The sequence below is a fragment of the Notolepis coatsorum genome (assembly GCF_963971535.1).
Source record: "Notolepis coatsorum genome assembly, chromosome: 5".
NCBI classification, from domain to species: domain Eukaryota; kingdom Metazoa; phylum Chordata; class Actinopteri; order Aulopiformes; family Paralepididae; genus Notolepis; species Notolepis coatsorum.
The window spans coordinates 96,753,806-96,781,721 of NC_140169.1; the positions used below are offsets into that span (position 1 = coordinate 96,753,806).

Here is a 27,916-nt window from a genome sequence, read left to right on the forward strand (position 1 = left end):
TTTTTCATGTCTGTTTATTTTTGTTCTGTCTCCTCCTTTTTGCTTGTCTGTTCTTGTCTATAGTAAACTGAGAAATAAAGTATTTATAAAAAAAAAAAATATCACCACATACAGTATACAGGAACATTCTTTTTTCTGTGACCTTTCAGATAGGTACTGTATATATTGAGGTATATTGAAGGATGGCAACACTGTTATAGTCACCACTGGGTGTCGCCATGCAGCTCAGACTACAGTCTCTGTAGAAGCCACATGGTTGTGTCATGTGACCAGGGAAGCCTCTTTCATTTCATAACCCAGTCAGCCATCTCCCACGAGCAGAGTTCAGTCTGGAGTGGAGCCCAGAGGAAGACAGCAGCATGGCTGAAAATGTGAGTGCCTCAGAGGAGACTCTGACAGACGGCCTGTCTCTGCTGGTCAACCTCGGGAAGGTCCTTCTACAGGCAGCCAAGCTCCAAGCAGCGGGTAAGAGACAGTGTCTGACTCTGTAGCAGAACACTCTCACACTGATGTTCATCCAACTTCAGCTCAGAACTTTATATATATTTATTTATTTATTTATTCTTACCATATATATATATTTATCCACATCTAATCCTGTTTATATATCTGTAGATACTATATATCTGTACATATCCTTAAGCTGCTGGCCAGTATGGCTTACTAACATAGTGTCTTCATACCTGTATCACTGTACATAATAATACTACAACTCTGTACATACATCTGATTATGTCTGATTTTGCTCCTATTGCTTAGTAGTATTCATTTATATATTTGTATACCCATTTTAATTTGCTGTACATTGTATTACTATTGCACTTTACTGTTACATTTGCACTCTGGTTGGATGCCAAACTTAATTTTGTTGTACTGTACTTGGGCTGTATAATGACAATACATTTCAATCTAATATAAATTACCAAGCTTGTTACAGCAATTATTTATTGTTAATCAAATTCAGAGGCTAACTAATCTATTCTACATGTCTGTATCTCCTGTGTGACACCAACTTGTGATCCACAACGCTGTGACCTGCAGTTGTTATACTTTATAAGTCGGTCCTGAAGTCAAACCATAGAACAATGTGACCAGTCCCGTGAATTGATAGTGACATAGTTGAGCAAGGCACTAATCTCAGTCATGCCTGTTGCCCACATAATGGCACTGTTACACAACCGTACTATGGCTCTTTGTTCCCCCACAGCCTCTCTGGAGGATTTTGTTCCTAATAAGATCACTACTTTATTTGGCCTGATGACCGCGGGGGCCGTGTTCTATAAGAGGTGGGTATGCCACATATACTGTGGAGGAAGTAAGGAAGTCATTCATTAGTAAGTACATAAATAAAGTAGTAAGTAAGTACATAAATAAGTAGTAGGTAAGTAAGTAAGTAAATCAATAAGTATGTACGTACGTACATATGTAAGTAGTAAGTAAATAAATGAAGTAGTAAGTAAGTAGTAAGTAAATAAATAATAAAGTAGTAAGTAGTTAGTAAGTAGTACGTAAGTAAGAAAGCAAGTAATTAAGTAGTAAGTAAGTAAAAAAAGTTATAAAATAGTAAGTAAGCAAGTAAGTAATGAATTAGTAAGTACATAAAGAAATAAGTAAGAAATAAGTAATTAAGTAAGTAAATAAATATGTACATACATTATGTAAGTAAGTAGTTAAGTAAGTAGTAAGCAAGTAAGTAATTAAGTAGTAAGTCAATAAGATATAAAGTAGTAAGTACATAAATATATAAATAAATAAGTAAGTAGTAATTAAGTAAGTAAGTAATTGCATTATTACAATAACATTTACATATTATGTATGTATATACATGAATGTATATTACAATACCACAACATGTAAAGGCCTGGGATAGGAGGGATAGTATAAGTTCAAAATCTTTTAATCATGGCCTTATTTCTTACTTACCAAGATGATGTTGATGTTAGAATCCTTTCTCACCTTTCTGCTCTTCCTCATACCCTGGATAGTTAGTCGCAAACTAATGCAAAGTCAATGGGGTCAAGCTCGTGTCTGTACAAGCTGACTGAGGTTCACTGAAATGTACTCCACAGTGCACATACAGTAGATTTGATTGATTTCACAGTTTGTACAGACATGAGCTTGACTCCCTTGACTGTGCTGAGATTCTACTAATCAACATCATCATTGGTAAAAAGGAATAGGGCTAGATCTATCTATCTATCTAATAGATTTATTCATTTAAAGTATACCATCATGGATCCATGCAAAGGTATGGATTTTAACTATACCATTGTCAATGATATATACAAATCGAAGTTAATTATAAGGGGTTAATTAAAGCAGAATAAAGAGTCACTGTATGGTAAGGACATATATAGTAACTAAATGTATTGTAACTAAATAGATTGTGATGAGTTAGAACAGGAGGAACAGAGGTTAGGATGTGGGTATAGTAACTAAGACATGTTGTAACTAAATGTATTATAACTGTATAGTAACTAAGACATGTTGTAACTAAATGTATTGTAACTGTATAATAACTAAAATATGTTATAAGTAACTAAATGTGTTGTAACTGTATAGTAACTAAGACATATTGAATCTAAATGTATTGTAACTGTATAATAACTAAAATATGTTATAACTAAATGTATTGTAACTGTATAGTCTATTTGCCAACACAATGAACCCGGAAATTTTGGAACCACCAAACTTTTATGATAGATATGGATAGTATGGGTCACCAGCACTCAGAAACTGCCGGATGCTAAATTGTACATGTTGAGCAACTTTTTGTATTTGCATAATTAGCATGCATTTGCATAATCACCTAAATGGGCACATCTCGGAAACTGCTTGATCAATTTCAACAATGTTGGAGTGGTTTTGGAGGTTATTCGGGATGCTGAATCCATTTATGATACTCAAGAGTTTCGGAATTGCAATATTTACTGGAATTTACCAAATTTCTATTTCAAGAGAAATTCTGCTGAATAATATTATGGGGAAACTTACTCCTTGCTTACAAGTCTTGGTTATCATAGACTCGGGTCTACTGTACGCTTTAAGTCCCACATTAACAAGGTGACAAACATAATTCTTCCACCTTAGAAACAAAGCTAAAGTACAACCATTTATAAATCAAAAGGATGCTGAAAAACGGATCCATGCCTTTATTCCAAGCCGACTGAAGAAAATACTTCAGCTTATTCAACTCTCAGCTAGGCTATTACTGTAACTAGAACCAAGAGGAGAGAGGACATCCAGTGTTAGCTACCCTGCACTGGCTTCCGGTAACATTTAGAATTGATTTGAAGGTCCTCCTTATGTACAAAGCCCTAAATGGAACCAGACCAAGCTATATTGGCAATTCAACTACATGCCCCCAAGAACACTACAATCATCTACTTCTTTTTATTTTCTGCATTGCATTTATTCTGTCTATTTTATGCTCATTTGATGTATTCTAGTGTATTTTCTGCTGTGAAGCACTTTGGGCTGCAATTTGGAAGTTGTACAAATAACGTTTATTATTATTATTGCCATCCTTAGAGTTATTTGCTACCTCTATCTAGCAGGGCTAAAATTATTTGAAATGGTTTTGTTAACCCTCCTGTTATCCTCAAATTGACTTTACACTCTTTATCCTTGGGGACATTTTGACCCCAGCAGTTTAAACCTCCAGAAAATGATCATAATCAAAAGTGTTACCCAAATGTATGTTTCAGGTGCTTCGTGTTACTTTGTTGATTACCTAAATAACCATTTAAATAAAACATTACCCCTACTCCCCCCACCCACCCAATTATACATACATAATATTAGGGATGCTCGATATTGGCTTTTTTACCGATACCGATATTCCGATATTGTCCAACTCTTAATTTCCGATACCGATATATGCAGGGTTTCCCACCCCAAAAAACGGAATAATTTCAGGTAACTAATAATTTCACTGGATATATATATAACAAATATTGTTATTGTTTTATTTATTTTTTTAAACCGATACCGATATTTTCCGATATCACATTTTACTGCCGATATCGGCCGATAATATCGGTTGGCCGATAATATCGGACATCCCTACATAATATATATTATGTTGTTCAAATGGGGAGTGGGACCATGATAACTTTCCGTTTTTGGAAAGTAACGTGTCTGCTTGTGGTTGAGAGACAACAGGAGCATCTGCACTAAGGGTCTCATTCTCATCAGAGGAGGACGCCTCATAATCAGGGTCTCAGACACATTCTCTCCTATGTCACTTTCACCGTCAAATATCTGTGACAACTTCACTGGCAGAAAACCTTTTCTTCAAGGCAATTTTCAAATTAGAGTTTAGAAGGCTGCTATGCAAGCTATGTTTGCTCCTCCCCTATGTTGCGTAAAGTTTAGGTAGTCAAAAATCACAAATAACAATAAAAATACAGTCCGGGATATACATTCTAAAATATATACATTCTAAAATATACAGTAAAATGTACAGTAATAAATGTAGAATTTTTTAAATAAAAATGTTTAAGTGTATATGTAAAAATAAGAAGTCAAAAGTCCAGGAAGATTACCAGAGTTTGTACTGTCACTCTGTGGTGAGGCAGTGAGGCACAGTGATGCGTTGTATACTCTGATGGCTGTTGAAATTAAGGACTTCCTGTGCCGTTCAGTGTTGCATCTAGGGAGTCTTAGTCTAACACTGAACATGCTCCTTCTATCAGCGTGTGGGAGGGGTTGTCCATGATGGTGTGGAGCTTAGCAAGGCTCTTCCTCTCTGACAGAGGAAGAGTCTAGCTCCACTCCCACTGTTGGAGCCAGATTCAGTCCTTAATATTTATTTATTTATTTAGTTAAATATATGAATATAGTCAAGTTAGACCGCGCTCACAAGTTCTCACACTTGGTGCTGCAATCCCATAAAGTTCAGTATATCAAAAAGCAGGGTAGCCGGACCAGCACTCTCAGTTTCAATGTTTTTAATGGCAGCCTGAATGGATAGCAGACATGTTTCGGACAATGTCCTTCTTCAGTGATATGGCTAGTATATGAAGCAATATTGTTTGGAAAATGATTTGAAATTAACTTGATTGATAACATCTTTTATTTGCTATGACTTGGATGCGTGTTGCTTCGACAACGTGGAGGCGTGTCTGGTCCAGCTCATTTTGAACCGGTGATTACAGCACCCGAGTGTGTGAACTCACTTTATCAATGGACTGGTGCGCTAGTAAAAAACACGACACTGGAATGCAAGGCATGCAGCCCACACGGTTTTTGACCGTCGCAAGCACTATGGATTTGAAACCTTAGAAATTGGAAACAGGACACCATGCAATGGGAATAAGCCAGCACACCTCCACGCCGCCTGGTAAGAACCCATCCACGCTAAACAAAGCTTCAAGTAAATGACAATAAATACTCTTTTCTATAAACCAAACAATTCATCTCAGCTGTTTTCTTATGGAAAAGTGCATGCGCGCGTCAACCAAGGCTGTGGAGTCCACACCCACCATGTTACTGGCCTTCCTGACCAGCTTATTTGTCACATATAAGGTACATGTACATTACAGTGAAATGCTTGGTTCTGTATGAGCCCCCTGAGATTGTGCTTCAGACAGTAAAAAGTAAAAAAAAAAGAAAGACCAAACACTATACAAAATATACAGTACAAGTACACAATGCAAACAAATGCAAAGATGAGTTAGAGAGGTAGTGCAAATCTTTTACTAATAAATAGATTCAATATGGTGTAGTGTTAAAAAGTGTTTAAAGTGAATGTTAAAGGTGAGTGTTATTCCATACACATGCAGGGTGCGATCCACGGGGGAGCTGGAGCAGCCATGGCTCCCTTAGATCAGACATCAGCTCCCCTGAAAACATGATTTGTGAATCTTTGGGGGGTCTCTAAATTACTGAAAATAAATGCTACTTTTGCCATGCATTTCTCATTTTTCTGTAATTTTCTGTATCATCATCGTGTATAATAATAAACATATGCTATTTTGGATGTATGATTAATGATTTGCGCACTAATTCACACACGTAATATGGCAACATGCATGCTATTCTTGCAATTACCATTCGGAGCGCGGCGGCGCTGCAGCCTGCACGCACGGCACAAATCAAAGCCGTTGTCGGTTACACCTGCTGCTGGTGCTGCTCCGGTGGCGGGGACTATTATATCTCTGACAACAACGCCCGGTGGAGTTAGTAAGTCAGGAGTCTGAGAGATAATCACGAGATACTGTAGACAGTGTTGGATGATGATCTATCATCTATCTAACTAAATGGATACTTTTTTTTTATCATGGAATGTGCTGTGGAAGCCCAGACCGTCCAAACATCAACAAGTGAGTTGTCTATATTATGTGTTCTGTAGTTACTGAAACTGATTGAATATATGACAGGATTCAAGAGGTTTATTTGTCACATACACAAGGCCTACCTACTACAGGCTACAGTAACGTCTGCGATCACAGTATCCGACTGTCCGACTCCGCCCTGCGAGGCGCAACCCCCCCCCCCGCAAAAAAATATTAAGGTTCCTTGGCTCACCCAAAGACCATGCTATGGTTCGCACACTGTACACATGGAATATGTATCTCGATACGATAGAGGGCACACATTGTGAAAACAAAGAACAATTTACCGCCTAATAGAGGCCTTGCACAGAGTGTTTAGAATGCCCATTTCTCATTGTTAGGGACCAAGCAGTGAGACAATGAGGAAACAGGAGTTGTAGATGAAAACTGGGTTTTTATTTACCCACAAGGTGCAAAACCATTGCAAACCAAGAATTTGATAACTAGGCCTATAGATGGGTTTCTCGTCCACGTCAGACTCAGCAAGGAGGCCAAAAGGAACGTAATAATCCTGGTCAGAACAATGGGGCAGACTGTATAGAGGATACTTTGTAGGACATGACCTCGAGAACATTTGAACCTGTTTGGGGAGAGATTTCACACAGACTCAACCAGGAATGAGGAAGATATGGATGGTGGTTTACCATTGTATCTTTGTTCCTGGATTGTAGCCAGCTCTTCATAACAACTCATCAACAATAGTCTGGCACCCTTCCACCCTCATGACAGCTACAGCATCACCATAATTAAAAGTCACACCAGTATCTGCTTACTGCAGAGAGGTGCCCGGAGTTGGCTACATATATATCATGTAACTCTGACAAATGTTTTTGAAGGATGACTTTCCTGGTCTCTCAACAGTCCGGCATTGTTTCACTGGCTTCCATCTATCAGGGTGTTTGGTGTCTTTGGGTTCACAAAATATACCACAAAACAGACATTGTTTAGAAAACTCAAAGGCATGAGAACGAGACATACGTTTCCTTAGCTGAGCTGAGCTTGCGTTTGGTTGCATTTCTAGACTTAGGTATATGAGCTATAACATGATTTGTGACAAACTACAGAGGCTGACACACCATGGGTAGCAATGATGTTCGATAAAGTCTCAGTTGTAACTGAATCGTCAAGCTCTTCACTCCCCTGAAGCAAAGCTGTAATGCCTTTTGGTCCAGATGTCTTGAAGTCATTGTCCTTGCCGTCACAGGGCTCGAATAGGCATTTCTTCCTTGACATGTCAATCTGAAATTAACAAGAGAAGAATGCACTATTTGTATCCTCCATCTCTACACACTCTACCTTACAAAGCAATATGGATACATTGCCAGGATGTACATTTCAGACGGGCTGTTCACTATTCTAATGAAAACATGTATTTCCCATGTTATTGGTATCCTACATGAACTTGACTGGTATTTGCATTACCTTTTGGGTCTCTTTCTCTGCCTCAGTGCCTCAGATATTCTATCACACAATTCTACATTAAGGAGAGCAAAAGTACCATATTAATACTTAGAATCAAACTTGATGCTTCTCTGTGTGACGAGGGATAGAGCCTGGTGATGCGAGGCTAGGTAATAACAGGTTATAATCACACATTCATATCATGACATACATTCCTAACATAGCTAACCGTCAGATGGCTAACGTTAACCCTAAGAGCTGGCTTACTACAGCTTGTGATCATATTATATTCAGTGTTTGTTATTGGATAGTAATAAAACCACAGTTTGTGTATCTGTTTCTATTTTCTCAACTTACTTGCATTGAAACAACAATCCTTGAAAATCAGGGGTCTGTATTTTATGCAGCTGCAGTTGCTCGTTGCCACAGTAGGAATGAGATCATTGTGCAAATGAGCCACTACTCACTTGGAAGTTTTGCGTTAACGATTAGCACACTGAACGTCTCAGTCAAGGCTAGGAACTGGGGTTCTGAGGACATTTTATAAGGTAACAGTCACATACAAAAATCCAATAGAATAGTTTCTAGTTGTGGCAGCAAACTGCTCCGATGCCACGTGGACTCATGGCAGAGCTCAACTGCAGCAGTTACCCCAGTAACCAAGCATAAGCACCTAGAGTACCCCATTAGGCGCTCTACAAATTAAAGTTATTATTATTATTATCATTCCGTTTACAATTGAACATTCCATGAAAATTATCTATAAATTCTGCATCTTCTGAAACATTTATAAACAGACGATTTAAAAAAAAATGGCACCAAAATATGGTAAATTCCAGTAAATATAGTAGCAATTTTGAAACTTTTTTCTTCTCTTAAGTATCATACATGGATTCAGTATCCCGAATAACCCCCAAAACAACTCCAACATTGTTGAAATTGATCAAGTAGTTTCTGAGATTTGTCCATTTAGGCCAGGGCTATTCAACTAAATTGTTCAGGGGGCCACATTGTCAGAAACCCAAGGGGCCAGGGGCCGGACTGCCACGGCGCCTCCCCGTGCTATTAATATATGTACACTTGACACAACACGCAACCACATTTTCACAACTTTTATTTAACTACATTGCAAAAGTAGTATACTTTTCAAAAAAAGTGCTTCATTTATGTGCCACATCTGCAACATCTCCTGCAGAAAGTGCTTCATTTATGACTGTGCAACAACTGCAACATCTCCTCTTCAACATTTCAATATACAAATAAAATAAAAAACAAACAAGTGCATGATGTGCATCTGAACATTCTAACATCAACACTTGAACAAAAAAACACATTTATAGTGCAGCTGAGCTTATGAAAAAGTGCTTCAACAGCAAATCACAGCATCCTATTAGCACTTATTGTCCACTCTTAACTCTCAAACATCAGGGGGGTGGGGGGCAGACAGGCCTAGCCTACATACACACATCTAATGAGAGCGATTGCACTTCTTTGACTGGGCAATGGCAGAGAAAGAGGGTTCATAGGAAGTGAGGGCTACCCGCAAACAGTGATGCAAATGCTCATTTGTCAAGGAGGCACGTTGCTTGTTTTAATGGCATTCATGTGAGAGAAACTGGATTCACAGGTGTATGTTGAGCCAAACATTGTTAGCACAGATATTGCCAGCGTTTTTATTTTGGGGAATGTCTTGACATGAATACACTTTATCCAAAATGTTGTGGTGGATTCATTCTCAAGTGCCTGCTTCAGAGCAGATGATGCTTGCATGTCAATTATTTCAAGTTGCAGGAGACCTTCATCAATGTGAAGTGATGCAAGGAACTCTTGTCCTTTTGTGGAAATAGCAGCTACATTGGCAAATGGGTTGCTCACAAAAAATTCATGTCAAATTCATCAAATCGACTTGCAAAGTTTTCCCTCAATTTATCAATGAAATCTGTCATTAATTGAGTGACTTTTGGCTCAATTGTGCGTGTTAACGTTGACATGAAAAGAAAAAAGTAAAAAAAAAAAAAAAAATTATTATCATGTAATCTTTGGCGGGCCGGTCAGAATCATCCCGCGGGCCGGATTTGGCCCGCGGGCCGCCAGTTGAATAGCCCTGATTTAGGCGATTATGCAAATGTGGCTAATTATGCAAATAAATAAGTTGCCCAACATTTACAACTTTGCAGCCAGCCGTTTGAGTGCTGGGGACCCGTACTTCATATCCATCATAAAACTTTGGTGGTTCCGAAATTTCCGGGTTCACAATGGGGCTCTATGGGATGGCAAATAGACTATAGTAACTAAGACATATTGAATCTAAATGTATTGTAACTGTATAATAACTAAAATATGTTATAACTAAATGTATTGTAACTGTATAGTAACTAAGACATATTGTAACTAAATGTATTATAGCTAACTGTGTTGTACTATAATCTCTTCGGGTTGATCAGGCTTGGTGTGACCAGGAAGACTGAAGCAGAGGCTATATGGCAAAAGTACTTCTGGTGAGTTTTTCTTTTCTTTTTCTGATGTTATTATACGTGTTAGGTTTGATGTTATTATATGTGCTACAGTTGTATTCTGATGTTATTGTACTGTACGTGCTAGGTTTGATGTTATTAATACTTGGTAGGGTTATTATTATACGGGCTAGGTTGATGTTGTTATATGTTCTCGGGTTGATGTTATTATATGTTCTCGGGTTGATGTTATTATATGTTCTCGGGTTGATGTTATTATATGTTCTCGGGTTGATGTTATTATACTTGCTAGGGTTGATGTTATTATATGTTCTCGGGTTGATGTTATTATATGTTCTCGGGTTGATGTTATTATACTTGCTAGGGTTGATGTTATTATATGTTCTCTGGTTGATGTTATTATACTTGGTAGGTACTGTAGGGTTGATGTTATTATACGGGCTAGGTTGATGTTATTATACTTGGTAGGTACTGTAGGGTTGATGTTATTATACTTGGTAGGTACTGTAGGGTTGATGTTATTATACTTGGTAGGTAATGTAGGGTTGATGTTATTATACGGGCTAGGTTGATGTTGTTATACTTGCTAGGGTTGATGTTATTATATGTTCTCGGGTTGATGTTATTATACTTGGTAGGGTTGATGTTATTATACGGGCTAGGTTGATGTTATTATACTTGGTAGGGTTGATGTTATTTTATGTTCTCGGGTTGATGTTATTATACTTGGTAGGTACTGTAGGGTTGATGTTATTATACTTGGTAGGTACTGTAGGGTTGATATTATTATACGGGCTAGGTTGATGTTATTATATGTTCTCGGGTTGATGTTATTATACTTGGTAGGTAGGGTTGATGTTATTATATGTTCTTGGGTTGATGTTATTATACTTGGTAGGTAGGGTTGATGTTATTATATGTTCTCGGGTTGATGTTATTATACTTGGTAGGTAGGGTTGATGTTATTATATGTTCTCGGGTTGATGTTATTATACTTGGTAGGTAGGGTTGATGTTATTATACTTGCTAGGGTTATTGTATCAGGCAGGCAGGTTGACAGAGGTAACAATCATATATACTGTAGATATATAAAGACATATACTGTAGATTATATAAAATATAAAGAAATATACTGTAGCTAAATAAATATTTTCTCTCTCTCTCTCTCTCTCTCTCTCTCTCTCTCTCTCTCTCTCTCTCTCTCTCTCTCTCTCTCTCTCTCTCTCTCTCTCTCCCCCTCCCCCCCCAGTCAGGCAGCAGTGAGAGAGCTGGTTGAGGAACTGCTTCAGTTGGAGGTTTGTCTCATAATAACATTCAGTTTTTAAGTAGATTGTTGTCTGAACACGAGCGCACACCAATATGGCTTATCTACTACAACTGCTTTTCTGCATTCTTAAATCCTGTTCTTAGCTAAGAACGAATCCCAGATAAGAAACCGTTCATGAATGCCAGAATTGGCTTGAGTATTGTATATCGAGTGTGTGTGTGTGTGTGTGCGTGTGTGTGTGTGCACACAGAGTGAGTGGGATACGTTCCTGGAGCGTGTGGACACTGACCTGCAGACAACTGACAGACAGTTGGCAGGAGCAGCGACAGCAGACAGTCTGAGTCCTGACATAGCCCTCACCGATGCTCGCACTGGAGAGTGAGTCAAACAAACACACGCACACCGCTCTGACCCTAGTGGTAACTCACAGGAAATGCACTTTGCCTCTATGACACTTGTTCCGGTCTGATTTTTCCATTGATTTCCATACTAAACTTGGATTGGATAGATTAACAACAATACATACACACCCAGCAGCTTTTAGCCACCCTAACCCCCTGGAAACCTTCCCTGTGCCAACTGTGTTAAAGGGGCAGTTCACCCAAAAAATAATAGGTTTCCTCTTCCCCAGAGTGCTATCTATCCATCCTCCCAAAGAGGCTCCTCTATTTTCTCAGCTCCTCCTACCTACCTGTGTTGTACTAGAAAAACAACACGGCAACGTACAGCACAGCAGGCCTACCTGCACTGTAACGTGCCTACTGGTCAGTGGAAATGAGCCAAAAACCAGTACTAGTTAATAGAGCTGCCGCGATTACCGCATTACCGCGGTATCGCTGTTACATCACGGCCACCGCAGAGTAGGCTGAATACCGCGTCACCGCTGTTTTTTATAATAATAATAATAAATTACCCTCCTCTCGTTGGGCTTGCGGCTCTGCAGATATACCCTACTCCTCTATCGAGGTTCCAAGCGACCCTATTGGGTACCAGAAAAGTCACGTGAAACATTGCAGACCACTGATTGGTCAGAAGAGAGACGCGTCACACGTTGTAGCGTCATGCAGTGTGTTACCACCAATCGGCAAGCGCGTATTAGGTTTTTACTTCCTGAATGTCAGCTCATCACAACACGGCTAATAACGTTAGCTTTAACTCTCCGCCGGAGTGGACTACCATCGCTCCTAAGGAGTACTAAACGAGACATAATGATTTTACTGTCTGCAACGAATGTTATAATAAAAGCCCTTCGTTCTATACACTTGTCTGATTGAAAACTTTATTAACAGACCGCAGAATGGGACAACTCAGCACGCTCTGAGCAAAGAAAGGAACTGAGATATGAATAGAGTATTGCTTGCCTTGCTATGGTTCGGTAAATACGCTGATGTTATTGAACGTATAACTATAATGTTAATGCCACAAAACGAATGCCTTTATTATAAAGTAGTAACTTTATAGTAATAATAATAAGAAAGGGTCGGGGGGGTTAGGGGTAACCACCCCTGCCCGCGACACCGAGTGAACTGCGCACGACCAGAGGGGAAACTTCGAATCCGTGTTTCACTTTCAATAACAAATGCGTGCTTGCCGAATCCCAAACAATATTCATGCTGCAAAGTCATCCTCTAAAGATAGACATTTAGACTAGAGGCAGGCTATATGCTATAAAGAGTAGACTACTACTAAAAAAGAAAATGCATTCAAACTTTTTTTTAAAATTTTTTGTGTGCGTGCGGTAATAACCGCGGCGGTAGGAAATATTTTGCAAATCTGTGCGGTAAGGAAAACATCAATACCGCGGCAGCTCTACTAGTTAATGACAGTGTTCCAACCATAGCTGTCAACCCTCCCGTTTTTCCCGGGATTCTCCTGTTTTTCAACCTTCTTCACACCCTGTTCACGGTTCACGGAATTGGCACGTCTTTGCACATTAATTTGTATGCCGAGCTGATTTCAATGTCTCACACGGAGGAAAACATGACGTCAGTCAGCATGACAAATCGGCGAAACACAAGCGAATATTATGTGTTTAGAATATGTTGCGACGGTCGGATTGTTATTAAAAACAGAGGGATACTAGCTATGATGTGTAGGAGTTGGCGAATATGAATTGATTGCTTTAAAAACGAAAATAAATGTCGTATTTACGCTGTTTAAAACAGGATGGCGGACGAAAATCTTCGGTTTTCGCTTAACTTGACGTTAGATTCAATTTACGTGCGGGGAAATGGTTTACGTAAGGATTAATGACATGAACTAAGGTTGGGTGAGAGGTGTGAATGTAACTGTGAAAGCAGATAAAAAAAATCGAGCTGGTTTGGCATATAATGAGGAAGGTTGCCGATAAGAATGAACATTTTTTACTTCCTGTTTTGGATAACTGGGGAGTTTGGTTGAATATCGACGTCTCTCATTGGTCTGTGTGGTATGACTGAACAATGTGACCTCCCATTGGCTTAGATGAATGAATGACGTCAGCAGAATAGTGACGTGCTGCACTGGTTTGCGTGAAAGCAAGTCAGATAAAGTTTGGATGAATGTTTTGTGACTGTTGATATGAATGAAGAAATATGTTTTTCTCTCGTGGTATGTGAAGAATGATTGTTTACAGTTAAGATGTGATGTGAAAGTGTCTGGATGTGGAAGAGTGCAATAGATGTATAAATGAGGGAATTCCGTTTTCACCACAAGGTGGGAGCAAATCAATTACAATGGCTTGTTTTTAGCAGAGAAGGACTTCTTCCCCCATTTTCAATTCATCATAACATTTACAGTAAAATCAAATACATTTACAGATTACAACCTTTATTTAATGGTTAATATTTTGATAAAAGGTAATTTACTGTATTTTTATAGCATTTACACTTAAAGTAGGAAAACAAAACTAATCTGTAAAATAATACAGTGAATTTCCTGTGAAAAAACATTTACAGTTTACCCAAACCATTGGATTACGGGAAACTTACCAACTGGATTACTCACTGGACCAGCTTTCCGAACCACAACAATGGCCTGAAGAGATTCTCCGGAGATTAGGACCAGATCCTTTGTTCCTTGATCCCAGGAACAGAGGAACCAGACGGCGTGGGAAGAGAGCTGGGATCCGTAACAGGCTGAGATCCAGACGCCACCGAACACCATTGCCCAGTATATTGCTAGCCAATGTACAATCAATTGACAATAAACTGGATGACATCCGAGCAAGGATTCAATACCAAAGAGACGTTAGGGACTGCAACGTTCTCTGCTTCACCGAAACGTGGCTCACGCCGGAGGTTCCAGACCACGCAATTCAACCAGCCGATCACTTCTTTATCCATCGCAAGGATCGGACAGCAGAGTCCGGTAAACAACGTGGAGGAGGTATTGCCTTCATGTTTAACAAAAATTGGAGCGATCCAACTAACGTGAAGGAATTATCCAACCACTGCTGCCCAGACCTGGAGTATATAACCATCAAGTGCCGTCCTTTCTTCCTCCCGAGGGAGTTAACGGCGATCATCCTTGTAGGAGTGTATATTCCACCGCAAGCCAGCAACAACGCCGCGCTCTCCAGACTCCACGACGAGGTAAATAGAATACAAGCGACGAACGTTAACGCCGCCATTTTGGTGCTGGGAGATTTCAATAGCGCCAATCTGAGAAAGGTATTACCTGACTTCTATCAGCATGTGACTTGCAACACCAGAGGCGGTAACATCCTAGATCACTGTTACACGCAATTTAAAGGTGGCTACAAGGCTCATTCTGATAGTGGCTTTGGTAAATCAGATCACGCGTCAATCTTTCTTTCACCAAAGTACAAACAGAGAATCAAAAGTACTCCTGTAGTCTCGCGAGAGGTGCAGAAATGGGATCTGACGTCAGAGGAGACGCTCCAGTCTGTGTTTCACTGCACAGACTGGAACGTGTTCCGCGACACAGATAACATTAATGTCTACACGGAGACAGTGCTGGACTATGTTTGTACTATGGTGGAAGAAACAATCCCCACTACCAAAATGAGAGTTTACCCAAATCAAAAACCCTGGGTAGACAAATCCGTCCGTGAAGCTCTGAGAGAGCGCACCAAAGCATACAACGACGGCCTAGTGGCAGGCAACATGAATGACCACAAGGTGGCGCGATACAACGTAAGGAGGACAGTGTCAGAGGCCAAACGGCGCTACAGGGATAAAATTGAACTCCAGTTTGAACAAGCTGACTCTAGAGCTATGTGGCAGGGGCTCAAAACGATGACAGACTACAAAGGCGCCTCCCTCAAACTGAACAGTGACATCTCCTTAGCAAATGACCTCAATACCTTCTATGCAAGGTTTGATGCTGGTAATAACAACACCAGCTCACAAGCCACGGCAATTGGGGGGGGGGGGGGTCGGCTGCTGATGGAGGCGCAGTGTTCAGGGTAACAGAGCATGAGGTGAGGCGGACCTTTAAAAAAGTGAATATCAGGAAGGCAGCAGGTCCGGACGGCATCCCCGGCCGCGTCCTAAAAGTCTGTGCCGACCAACTGGCCCCAGTATTCACTGACATATTTAACCTGTCCTTAGAACAGGCTGTCATCCCCACCTGCCTGAAGAAGTCCACTATTATCCCTGTACCCAAAAAATCCAAGCCTGCTTGCCTCAACGACTACCGCCCTGTAGCTCTCACCTCCATAGCCATGAAGTGCTTTGAGAAGCTAGTAAAGGGCTACATCTGCTCCTCCCTCCCCATCAACATGGACCCCCTGCAATTTGCATACCGCCCCAACAGGTCCACGGAGGACGCCATAGCCCATGTGCTGCACACAGCAGCATCACACCTGGACAAGAGGCAGGGGAACTATGTGAGAATGCTATTCATCGACTACAGCTCGGCATTCAATACCATAGTCCCCTCCATACTCATAGCCAAGCTCAGGGACCTGGGCTTGAACTATGACCTCTGCCAGTGGGTCTTGGACTTCCTGACTGGCAGACCCCAGGTGGTGAGAGCAGGCAACTGCACCTCCTCATCCATCACCCTCAACATAGGGGCCCCCCAGGGCTGTGTTCTGAGTCCCCTCCTCTACTCCCTGTACACACACGACTGTGTGGCTCAGCGGAGTAGCAATACAATCATCAAATTTGCTGACGACACAGTGGTGGTGGGCCTGATCTCTGCCAACGACGAGAGGGCCTACCTGGAAGAGGTCAAGGTCCTGGCGGGATGGTGCCAGGAAAACAGCTTCTCCCTGAACGTCAGCAAAACAAAGGAGATGATTGTGGACTTCAGGAGGTCAGGGGTCAAGGACTACAGCCCCCTCAGCATCGACGGGGCACCGGTTGAGAGAGTCAACAGCTTTAAGTACCTCGGAGCCTACATATCCGAGGACTTGACATGGACCACACACATTGACAGTGTTGTGAAGAAGGCACGACAACGCCTCTACTTCCTCAGGCGCCTAAGGAAGTTCCAAGTCAGTCAGAAGATCCTTAAGAACTTCTACTCATGTACAATAGAGAGCATCTTGACCGGCAACATCACCTCCTGGTTTGGGAATAGCACTGCACAAGACCGAAGCAGACTACAAAGAGTGACACGTTCAGCCGAACGCACAATTGGAGGGGGGCTCCCCACCCTCCAGAACATTTACAACAAGCGTTGCAAGGGCAAGGCTAAGAGAATCATTAAAGACTCCAGTCACCCGAACAACTGCCTCTTTGAACTGCTGCGGTTAGGCAAGCGATACCGGAGCCTCAAGGCGAGCACAGAAAGACTCAGAAGAAGCTTCTATCCCCAGGCCATCAGGCTGCTAAACGAACAATGAATTAACACTACACAACAACAACCACCAAACGCACATAGCACACACATCCACACGCACACACTCACTTAAACAAACACACTGTAGCACCCACTCCACACACTTTATAGCACACACCCACTTTAAACAAACACACTGTAGCACCCACTCCCCGCACTTTATATTTATTGATGAAGGATTGCACTACAACTCGTACACCTTACTGTAAATTGTACCTAAATTGTACCTCATCCCATTTCTGCTTTGCACTAGATAGTACTGTACATTAGTACACTGCATAGTATTGTATATTATATGGTAACTCAGAACATTGTACATATGTCTATACCGAACACTGTGACCTCATTTTCTTCTTCTAAATTACATGCTATACTATGTTATTTGATACTATCTTGTCTAGCACAGTCTCTGGAGCGTAACAGTAAGAAGCATTTTGTATGAAAGTATTCTGTACTTCTGTATGACAACTATTAAAGAAACTTGAAACTTGAAACTAAACTTCAGATTTTAGAATGGCTGGGTACATACAGGTTTTGACCAGCAGATGGCAGCGACGAGGCAGCTCCATTGGGAGGGGGCCGGGTGGGAGGGGGCGCGGCCGGGGAAGGGCCGGGGCTAAAGTGTAGACGTTTTTTCTCCTGCCAATGTTGGTTCCAACAGGGGTGCCAAACTGCCATCTACAGAATGAGACTTGAATGGGTCTGTTGTCCCACTGTTGTGTGTTGCCAGGACGGTCACGCTGGGACAGTACTTTGGACAGAACCAGAGCCTCCTGGTGGTCCTGATCCGACACTTTGGATGACTGCCCTGACGAGACCACCTGGCCGAGGTGCAAGCCAATCAGGTCGGTTCTGTTATGGGAACAGAGGAACGGGACCAGAATAAGAGAATGCCATCCAGTTCAACAGAGAAAACGCTAAATAAGCGTATATTTATTTACAACAGGAAAATATACAATACAAAATACAGAGCACTACAACAGCGTGGTGTATGCAGGTTGGGGCCTGAGTTAATGAAGTGTGTGTTAACCCAAAAATGTGTGGTGTAGCAGATTATGTGTGTGTATTTAATATGTGAATAAAGTCTTACCGTGTTGAAAATATGTAGTGGAATCAAGGTTGCTTCAGCAACGCCGGGGGCAAAACAATAACGGATCCCTGAGGGGATAACGCGAGGGGAAACAGGCGAGATGGGGGGAGAAAGGAAAACACAGGAAATTAACGAGGCGATGAACGCGACGAGCGTTAGAGAACGGCAGCCTCCGAAAACTAGACAAAAGAGAAAAAGAGAACACGATATTAGTTAACCATCTATTAGTTAATCATCTACCCACGCTAGAGGGGAGAGAAGAACGAGGTTAGGATTAACAACAAGCAGATGACAAGCGCACCAACAACGAGAGTTAGGGCCCGCGTCCACTTGGCGCATATTTCTGACCGCACGTATCTGTTTTCAATGTATTCCAATGGGGAGGGAGCGCATGCGGCCGCATGCGGCCGCCTCTAGGAAGTGCGCTGCCGTCGGCTTCTTTTCTCAGCTTTTTTGTGCGGACGAAAGTTGAAACTTTTCTCAACTTTCAGAGCGATGCGCTGGGCTCATTTTCAGACAACCAATCACAGCCATTCATCTACCACTCTGTTTGTAACCTGACACCGGAGCTGCCTGCCTGTCTGGCTGTCTCCCACAGACCATTGAGATTCGCGACAAAACTAATAATAATAACTACACGAATACACTACTAAAAAGCTAATAAAAAGCAAAGGGCGAACTGTGGTGTCAGGCAATAACTATATATATAATTAATATACAATAAAGTTATTCAAATATGCTATAATATGTGCAAAACCGCGGCATGGCTGTAGATTTCTTTCTGTCATCTACGTTTTTTTCTCTGTCACCGCATGCATGCGCCCCGCCCCATTCTACCGGGCGCACTCCCAGCATGTTTCACGGAGAAATATGCGCTAGGTGGACGCGGGCCCTTAAGTACACAGAAATCTGAATGTAAATCACGAGAACTAGGAGAGACTAAATAGTCTAGAGAATGACTTTAAGACGCAACAAACCTATGTTCCAACAGAACGAACTTGCATAGTCCACTGGGCTGGTCAAGCATGTATAATCCGGGAAGAGGCAGCAGTCTCTGATTGTAGATCAGAACCAGCCGTGGAACGGGAGCATCTAGGGAGACGCGCACCTTGGGGCTGAGTAACAGCGCCACGCGACCTCTGGGGGGAGCTGTCAAACGCAGTCCTCACAACAGGTTCACCAGTCCTTCTGTTATAAAATTATATATTTTAGAAGTTTAGTATTGTATTTGAAACAATGAAGCACTTGTATAAAACTAAGGGGAAAATATGGTAAATGTTCCTTAACAAGCGGGCAGAAAAGGCAATTTTTTAACTTGAACTTGAGGACTGCATACTTTCTTTGCAAACCAAAATACTATACTTTATCCTTATAGCATATGCATGAGCCTGGGCCCTCATTTATCAATGGTGCGTACGCACAGATATGTGCGTACACCGTGCGTACGATAATTTCTAAGCAAAGTGTGGGACTTATCAATTTGAACGTGTGCTTGACATTGTGCGTATATCTACGCACAGCTCAGACCATGCGTACCTGGCGCCCAGCGGTAGAATATGAAGACTGCCACACGGAAATAAGCTTTCGTGCATTAGTTTCAACACTGGCGTGTTCATATGACCCATAATTCATTATAGTTAATTGTAAAATATAGCGACATTAGTGTAATTATTGTCAAACCCTATAAATAGCATTTGGAATAGGTCTTTCCAAATGAATGCATCTTATTTATTTATCGTTGCATTTGGCTGATAAGTCATTGCCGGTGGCCGGGAGGAACGCATTAAATTGTAATGTTATTACTGGGGTATCTGTAATTAAAATATCACTTAAATGCAGGGGATCGGGGCTATCTACTGAAGCCATGGCTGATGACTCCTCTGATCAACCCCAACAGGAGCGCATCTACAACCGGGCACACTCGCGCACAAGAGTCACCGTGGAGCGTGCAATTTGCCTGCTGAAAGGTCGATGGCTCTGCCTGTCTGCATGGCACAGGGGGCACGCTGCAGTACCGGCCTGAAAAGGTTTGCCACATCGTCATGGCTTGCAGTGTGAGATATTCAGGGATTAAAGCAAAATAACTCCACTGTATATTTTTTTTATTTAATAGCGTTAGTGTTTTAACACATTGACGACCGGCCCTCGCCATCTAATATGTGGCTGGAGGACAACGCTTTGTAAACAAACCGATGTACTTTTGGATAGCTATATATATACTTTATAGCAGGGGTCAGCAACCTTTTTGACATGGAGTGCCTGTTTGAAATATAGTTGTAACTAGTGTGCCTCAACAATATTCCATGCATCGTAATATTTTTTTCTCATAATCAGGTCTTTTTAATGATAATCTTTACATTATTACATCATTATTGTTGTTATTATTAACAATATTATTATGATGGTTGTATCAACCCTAAATCTGAGTTGGGGGGGGGGGGATGCAATGCAGACAAACAGCTGCATACAGTGCGACCATTTCACTCACATTTGCCCATTCATTTTTGGACACATCACACACCATTGGTGTGTGTACTGTACGTGTGCTGTCATAGCTCCACCTACAGGCCTAATGGAGAACACCAGGATGTGAATGGAGAGTGAATGTGAGGTATATCGTGTAAATAAGTTTTGATTGATCGCAAGACTACACTGTAAAAAAAATATAATAAGTTACCAGAACTTAAAAATATTGAGTTCAGTTACTGTGCATTAAGGTTTTCAGTTTTCAATCCATAATAAGTTAACAGAAAAATAAGTACACAACCACATTATTTCAACCTAATAAAACTATGTTTATTGTCATTGTTTTAAGAACACAAGTTGACTTGGTAATACTCACATTTTGAGTAAAAAAATTGCTTTTAACATGTGCAATGTTCAATGAAATAGAAAAATAAATAATACAATTTGTTGATTAATCCCACTGGTCACAATGGTGACCGTAATAATGTTTTTGTTATAAGGCTCTGCAAATGTTACTGAATGATGTAGCAATGTATTTCCAGCTAAATTGAAATAATAAACAAATAAAGGGTCTCAATTAAATATGTGGTAGTAAAAAGAACCTGTGGGAGGATTTCAACAAGATAAATGCGACAACAGTGCAAAATATTTCACTATAATATTTCAAAGCACGCGTGCCTAGGGTTGCCTACCCCTGCTTTATAGTATTGCTATCTGTCCATTCTCATTGTCACTTGAGTGCATAAACCGTGCCTTCATAATGGCTTAAAGAAAATAAAAATCCATCGGTTGGTTGTCATTTTATAGCGTCGTGAATATAAGCTTTATCGCAGTTTTCGTCTCGTATTTTTTCTGGAAAGCTAGATATGAGGCTAAAGGCTACTCACGTTATATCGAACAGCATTTCTGTTGTATATATACGAATGAAATAAAACAAACTGCTTAGCATCCAGACTATTACAGAGCATCTATGGATGAAATGGGGGCGGCGGGGGACGCCGATTAGTATTATTGATTAGCAATACAGTGTGCGTTCAAGTAGCCACATTCACTGATCGATCGCTTGCATTTTACAACAATGTCCAATCCGGCTGTAATTTGGGTCAAGAGTGTCCTACCGTCAGCCCATGTGATCGCCGGCAGCATTTCCCCATTATTCATCGGCATCTGGTAGATCGATATGTCCATTGGCTGATCATAAATCCCATTATTCCAGGCTGAAATCTGCGCTTCGAACCGTGATCAACGGTGGAGGATGGTCGCTTGGGATCCAGGCTCATATGAAACGCCCATAGACTGTAAAAAAAAAATTATCCACTCGCCCACAATGATACTGCCCCTAAGAGGATCTGGCCGGTATTGCATGTCGCCGATTTCAAGGAGGCAGGTAAATCTGCAGAGTCGATCGGGGATCTTGATCCGTTTATTAATATGGAATAAAACAATAACAACTTGGTCCTCAACGCATGGCACCGAAATCCGAGTTAACTGGTGGTTGGGCGGCAAAGTGTTAAGGGAACTAGATTATTTTGAACATCTTTTCTATTGCCAGTTTGCTTTTACGTTTTCAATTCAATAAAACTGATACTTTTTGCAAGGGTTTACTGACTGTCATACAAATAATCAAGCATCTACATACTGTATCTTTTCAGTGCACGTTTTTATTTACATTGTGACAACACAGTATATTTGTGCACTCCCGCACAGACGTGATGGAATTCAAGTTCGAGTTTGTATTGATCACATACGCAGGCTACACATGGCGTAGGCTACATGGCAGTGAGATTCATTGTTCTTGTATGCTCTCGTATTATTGTTATAGTATAGGCTATTGTCAAGGAAGGAAGTACATTATTGTCAATCGTGGCTTTAATTCGTAGCCGAGAAGCAGTTTCCTAGCAGATTCTAATCCCGAGCCGTCTCAGCCACATGCATAACTGTCTGAGACCGGCTATGGAAACAAATCATGAATATACTACTATAAATAAAATAGCCTATAACATTATAAAGGATAGGCTATAGCAGGGGTTCCCAACCTTTCTTCCCCAGAGCCCCACGATTCCTTGGAGACATAGGAATATGATATGATAAAGGCTACTGGTCCGTCAGCGAGATAGCCCACAGCGGATAGCCATTTGAGAATAGGCTATGGCCAAACGAGGGCCTATAGCCTATACATATTATTTAATGTCTTCATAAGCGTAAAGATACAAGGACAACAGTTAGATTAACGATGAAGTTAGTTTACTGTATGCAGGCTTCACAGGGCTTTGTGCCATGCGTTATATATGCGCAAGTTACTGTTCCATAATGTAGGCTATGCTATTATATATAATTTATATAGGCTACCTAATACCGACATCAAAATAGATTGTATGCCTCTACAAATCATATTATACCAGGTAGAACTTTAAAAGAACGAAACAAAAAAAGGCATTCATATTTCAGCATTGTTATTATGACACCAACGCCAAACAGGTTAACTGTCTTTATTAGTATTTTGGCAACAATGGTCTTTAGGGAGTCGTTGATATCCAACATCACCGTGTACAAGTCCGTCAGCCTGTCGCGTATTTCTCCCGTAACACGTGTTGTGTCTTCTTGGTTCGACAGTGCGTTAAATTAGTTGGTTAGACCTCCGTGATCAATCTCGCTCTCAGTGAAGTTTCTCAGAGTTCGCTCGGCTTAGTCCATTTTCCACATCCCATGGGGGTGTTTCATTACCAGGACACATAGTATAACTGTAGATTGTATAGTATAGCATTGTATAGTAGTGTACATAAGACCCAGTGCCTCATCCGTAGCTAACAGTGTAGTGCACTATCACAGGACCTAGCATGTCTTACCATGCTTTTGTAAAACTCATGTACATATACCTGATATGTCTTTACTCTTATTACTTGTATTATTGCACAAATGTTGCATTCTCATCCTATTGGATTCTTATTATTGTATTATGCACAATCGTTGCGGGCAAGACCCCCCGCATTTCACTGTATACTTGTATGCCGTGACAAATAAAACTCTTGACTTGACTTGACCATAATATGGATAATCATGCACGAGCATAGATGGTAAGAACAATTGGTATTTATCAACACAGAGTGTGCGTATGACCTGTGTACGCACGGTTGATAAATCCAGATTTTTCTGTGCGTAGAGACATTCTAAATTCCGTGCGTAGGACCGAAAATAGAACCATTTCTACGCATTATTGATAAATGAGGGCCCAGGTCTCTTTTGAAAGATAACATTCTGAAGTTTCTGATACAATAAAGAAAATTCACTTTTAGTGCTAATGAAATAGAGTAACATAGGTCTGAACTTGAGTTGTAGAAAAACATGTTACTCACGTTTTTCTGTAATAGTTGCAATATCCAAAAGTATATTTCCCCAAAAATATGTATGGCTGGAAAAACAGCATGGGTCCATAGCCTGAAGTCTTGTGTAGTACATGTCCGAATTTCACAAAAATCCGTTCAGAAATGAGTGATTAGGAGCGATTGTGGAAAAAAAAGAAGCTCTGCAGGTTTCAGTTTTCTCATAGACTGCATTCGGCATTTTTACTTCCTGTTTTCGCTTGTGACTTTTCACATAGATCCCTGATTCCCTCATCCCCACGTGGGATATCATTGGAAAGCTACACTCATTGGTTACAACCCTTTCCAAATGATTAACGGAGCTAGAGCCTCGGGAGTCGGGAGTGGTATTTGAAAAATATTTAAACTGTGCCATGTACTTTGGCACAGACCTCACATATCGGCATGTATCTCGAACGGATTTTGTCGCCTGAAACGGCAATCGACAGGCAACAGATAGGGCTTTAATTAATTTGCCCGTGGGCAAATCGTCCTCAAGAGTTCGGCAAATACGGGCCGTTGCGTGTTAAGAGGTTACGACAAGATTATTTCTCTTGGTCTGTACTCTGTCTGTCTGTCTGTCTGTCTGTCTGTCTGTCTGTCTGTCTGTCTGTCTGTCTGTCTGTCTGTCTGTCTGTCTGTCTGTCTGTCTGTCTGTCTGTCTGTCTGTCTGTCTGTCTGTCTGTCTGTCTGTCTGTCTCTCCAGGCTGTCCTACAGGCTCGGTCTATGCAGGTCTTGGTGTTGTCGTTTGGCAGTGTGGAGGGAGCGAGGCTGTGGCTGGAACAGACTGGATGTAGCTACGACATGCTACTGGACCCGCAGAGAAAGGTGTGGGGGGGGGGGGCGCTGATAGTTGGCTCTACTGTGTCCCTACCGTCCTATATGGTTGATGGTGACTAGGCTTATGGCAGGTGCACCCTCTCTACACTAAAGAGGTGAGGATCCACTCTAAAACTTTTAATACCCTTGACTGCCCTACTGGTTTCACATTGGTATACAGTCCAATGAAGATGGTGTCTGATACATGTGTATGTGTCTACTGAGCTTTCAAATGGCCAATGCCAATACCCATATTTAGAGAACAGGGCGGCTGATGGCCGATGGCTTATTCTTTGTTGTTTCTGATCATATACGACACTTTAATAATAATAACAAACGACACACAAAATTCCTGACCTTTCAAGTTCACTAATGTTAAGCTGGTTGATGACAGCTAGGTTTGCACTTTCTAACATTAGCCTGAATAAACATAGTTAGCTTTTATTTAGCCTGACAAAATATTTCTGATCTTTTGAAAAAACATTACTTTATATATACTGTATTTTCCCTTCAAAATATCTGTGAACATTTAGATCTACAAGGCGTTTGGACTGGGTTCATCCTATGATATGTTTCCTCTCTCCTACTGTAGATCTACAAGGCGTTTGGACTGGGTTCATCCTATGATATGTTTCCTCTCTCCTACTGTAGATCTACAAGGCGTTTGGACTGGGTTCATCCTATGATATGTTTCCTCTCTCCTACTGTAGATCTACAAGGCGTTTGGACTGGGTTCATCCTATGCCAAGGTGCTGAGGTTCAGCTATTTGCTCCTCTACTCTGAGTACTTGTCCCAAGGCAGAGACTTCCCAGACATCCCCGCTCGCATGCTGGAGGACATCTTCCAGGTCTGTCTAACGCTGAGCCCAGAGAATCTTCAAACGTTTTTTTGTGGTGGGAGTGATTAGAATTAGGGTTAAGATAAGGGATATGTTTATAACTTAACAACGTTTAGGTTTTATTTCTAGAGCCTCCGAAAACTCAATCAAAAACCAAGGGTTGAAACATTTTATTTAAAAATTCTTATACTGTAGGGGGAATGTTTCTTAGCAAAAAAGTTAAACATCTGAGAAAACAAATGATATTTGTTGCAGACTTTGAAAAAGCATTTGATAGGGTAAGACTGGATTTTGTTTATAAATGTCTGAATTTTTTTAACGTTGGGCCCTCGTTAATTAAAATGGGTAAAAGTTATGTACAACAATACTAAATTCCGAATCATAAATAATGGTAATTTTTCCAGTTTTTTTAAGTTATCAAGGGGTGTGAAACGCCATATTTATCTATAATTGCTATAGAAATGTTAGCAATTAAGGTAAGATTAAATGGTGAAATAGAAGGATTGGATATCCATCGTCTACGAACAAAGGTATATGTATGCGGATGACGCATGCTTCTCCATCTCTCCAGGTCTAGACTCTTTAAAAAACCGTATACAAGATTTGGATATTTTTGACAATTTGTCTGGTTTGAATAGAAATTATTACAAGTGCACTATATTGCGGATTGGGTCCTTAAAAAACACTGCTTTTACACTGCCTTGTAGTTTGTTGATTTTTTGTCTGAACTGTACTTGTTTGTCCAAAGTGTTTTATGTCTATTGTAAACAGGTCACACGTGAAAAAGACATTTTTTTTTTTTTTTTTTTTTTTTTTTTTTTTTTAAACTTCTTACCTGAATCACTGTTAGATACCATAGTCATTACTCAAACTGTACTGTTATCACCTTAAACTTAATCACAACCCCCCTACAGCCTTCTGTTGATATGCGACAAATACTCCACTTGAATCTACAGTTGCTACATCTACACTTGACTTATTTGAATTTTAAATAGACAACAACACTTGATTATATTGATCTAACCAGTCACAAAGACCCCCTGATTCTATTGATCTAACCAATCTCAAAGACCACCTGATTCTATTGATTCTAACCAGTCTCAAATACCACCTGATTCTATTGATCTAACCAGAGTCCCAAAGACCACCTGATTCTTGTTTGTCTGATTGAAGAGCCACGCAGCGCTCACATTATTTGTATCTTGTCAAAAACAAACATATAACTATGTTCCACAGATCCAAGGAAATCCTATAAAATTGTTGAAAAGATAAAAAAAAAAAAAAGAAAAAACAATGACGGGATGTTTTCAAGGTGAAGTGAAAACAGAAACCCTGTTCTGTGTCTTGTGTTGTCTTCCAGCTGGGCGGTGACGTGGTGCTGGACGAGGCAGGGAAGGTTCTGCTGGCACGGCCCAGTAGGAGCCCTGACGACCGGCCCACTGTAGCAGAGATCCTGGAGGTCTGCTGCTCTAACCCCAAATAAAACTACTGACCAGATCAACCCCCTGAGCCGCATGGAACACACACACACACACGCACATACACATACATATACACATACACATACACAACACACACAGCAGGCCAGGGTTTGATTTGGGCCAAAGCAGTAGATGTTTTTTTGAGACATGACACTGACACCACAGAAGAAGAGCAACACTTCGGCTCACATCGATGACGACGCGTCTCACACTCATGGCATCATGAAGAGGCGTGGCTGATGAGGATATTCCCGTGAGCCGAGGACAAGCGCTCTTCTTGCTGTCGTACCTGTGTTGTGTTTTTCCATTAAAAGGGCTCTGCGACATCATGTAAACGGCGACATTCATTTTGGACCCGCAAAAGTTGTATAATGTTAAATTCATTAATCAATAATGTTTTGTGTGGGAAAAGCAATACATTTATTCTGCACCTTTCTAAAAAGCTCTATGGATGTTTTCTTTTTCTTTTTTTATTATTATTATTATTACTCTACATAAACATTTTAAATTGTTTTATTTTTGCACATTTATAAATACAAAACAGAATCTGCACATCAAATACATGCAACATATATAACAATAGCAATAACA

General features: G+C 40.8%; 1 protein-coding gene across 7 annotated transcripts; it reads left to right on the forward strand.

Annotated features, from left to right (window-relative positions):
* The first annotated feature begins 335 nt into the window (after positions 1-335).
* On the forward strand, positions 336-27,338 carry selenol (selenoprotein L). Of its 7 annotated transcripts, none has more exons than XR_014619736.1 (8): positions 336-465; positions 1,208-1,286; positions 10,184-10,237; positions 11,463-11,508; positions 11,731-11,858; positions 24,892-25,014; positions 25,716-25,853; positions 27,205-27,338. XR_014619736.1 is itself a non-coding variant. In XM_084315357.1 (7 exons), exons 1-7 carry the CDS (start codon positions 360-362, stop codon positions 25,630-25,632), a joined length of 630 nt encoding a protein of 209 aa, XP_084171483.1. In that variant the 5' UTR covers positions 336-359; the 3' UTR covers positions 25,633-25,658. The 7 variants fall into 7 exon arrangements, 5 of the variants coding, with proteins under 5 accessions (XP_084171483.1, XP_084171486.1, XP_084171485.1 ...); XR_014619737.1 differs by lacking the exons at positions 25,716-25,853; positions 27,205-27,338 and adding exons at positions 18,001-18,115; positions 25,539-25,658; XM_084315357.1 differs by lacking the exons at positions 25,716-25,853; positions 27,205-27,338 and adding an exon at positions 25,539-25,658.
* Positions 27,339-27,916: the final 578 nt, after the last annotated feature.

What these genes read in the sequence shown, in the direction of transcription:
- selenol (XM_084315357.1), top strand. Translation starts at nt 360, where the DNA reads ATGGCTGAAAATGTGAGTGCCTCAGAGGAGACTCTGACAGACGGCCTG. An exon ending in GGGGCCGTGTTCTATAAGAG is followed by an intron (nt 1,287 to 10,183) that starts GTGGGTATGCCA and finishes CGGGTTGATCAG; the next exon opens with GCTTGGTGTGACCAGGAAGA. An exon ending in ATATGGCAAAAGTACTTCTG is followed by an intron (nt 10,238 to 11,462) that starts GTGAGTTTTTCT and finishes CTCCCCCCCCAG; the next exon opens with TCAGGCAGCAGTGAGAGAGC.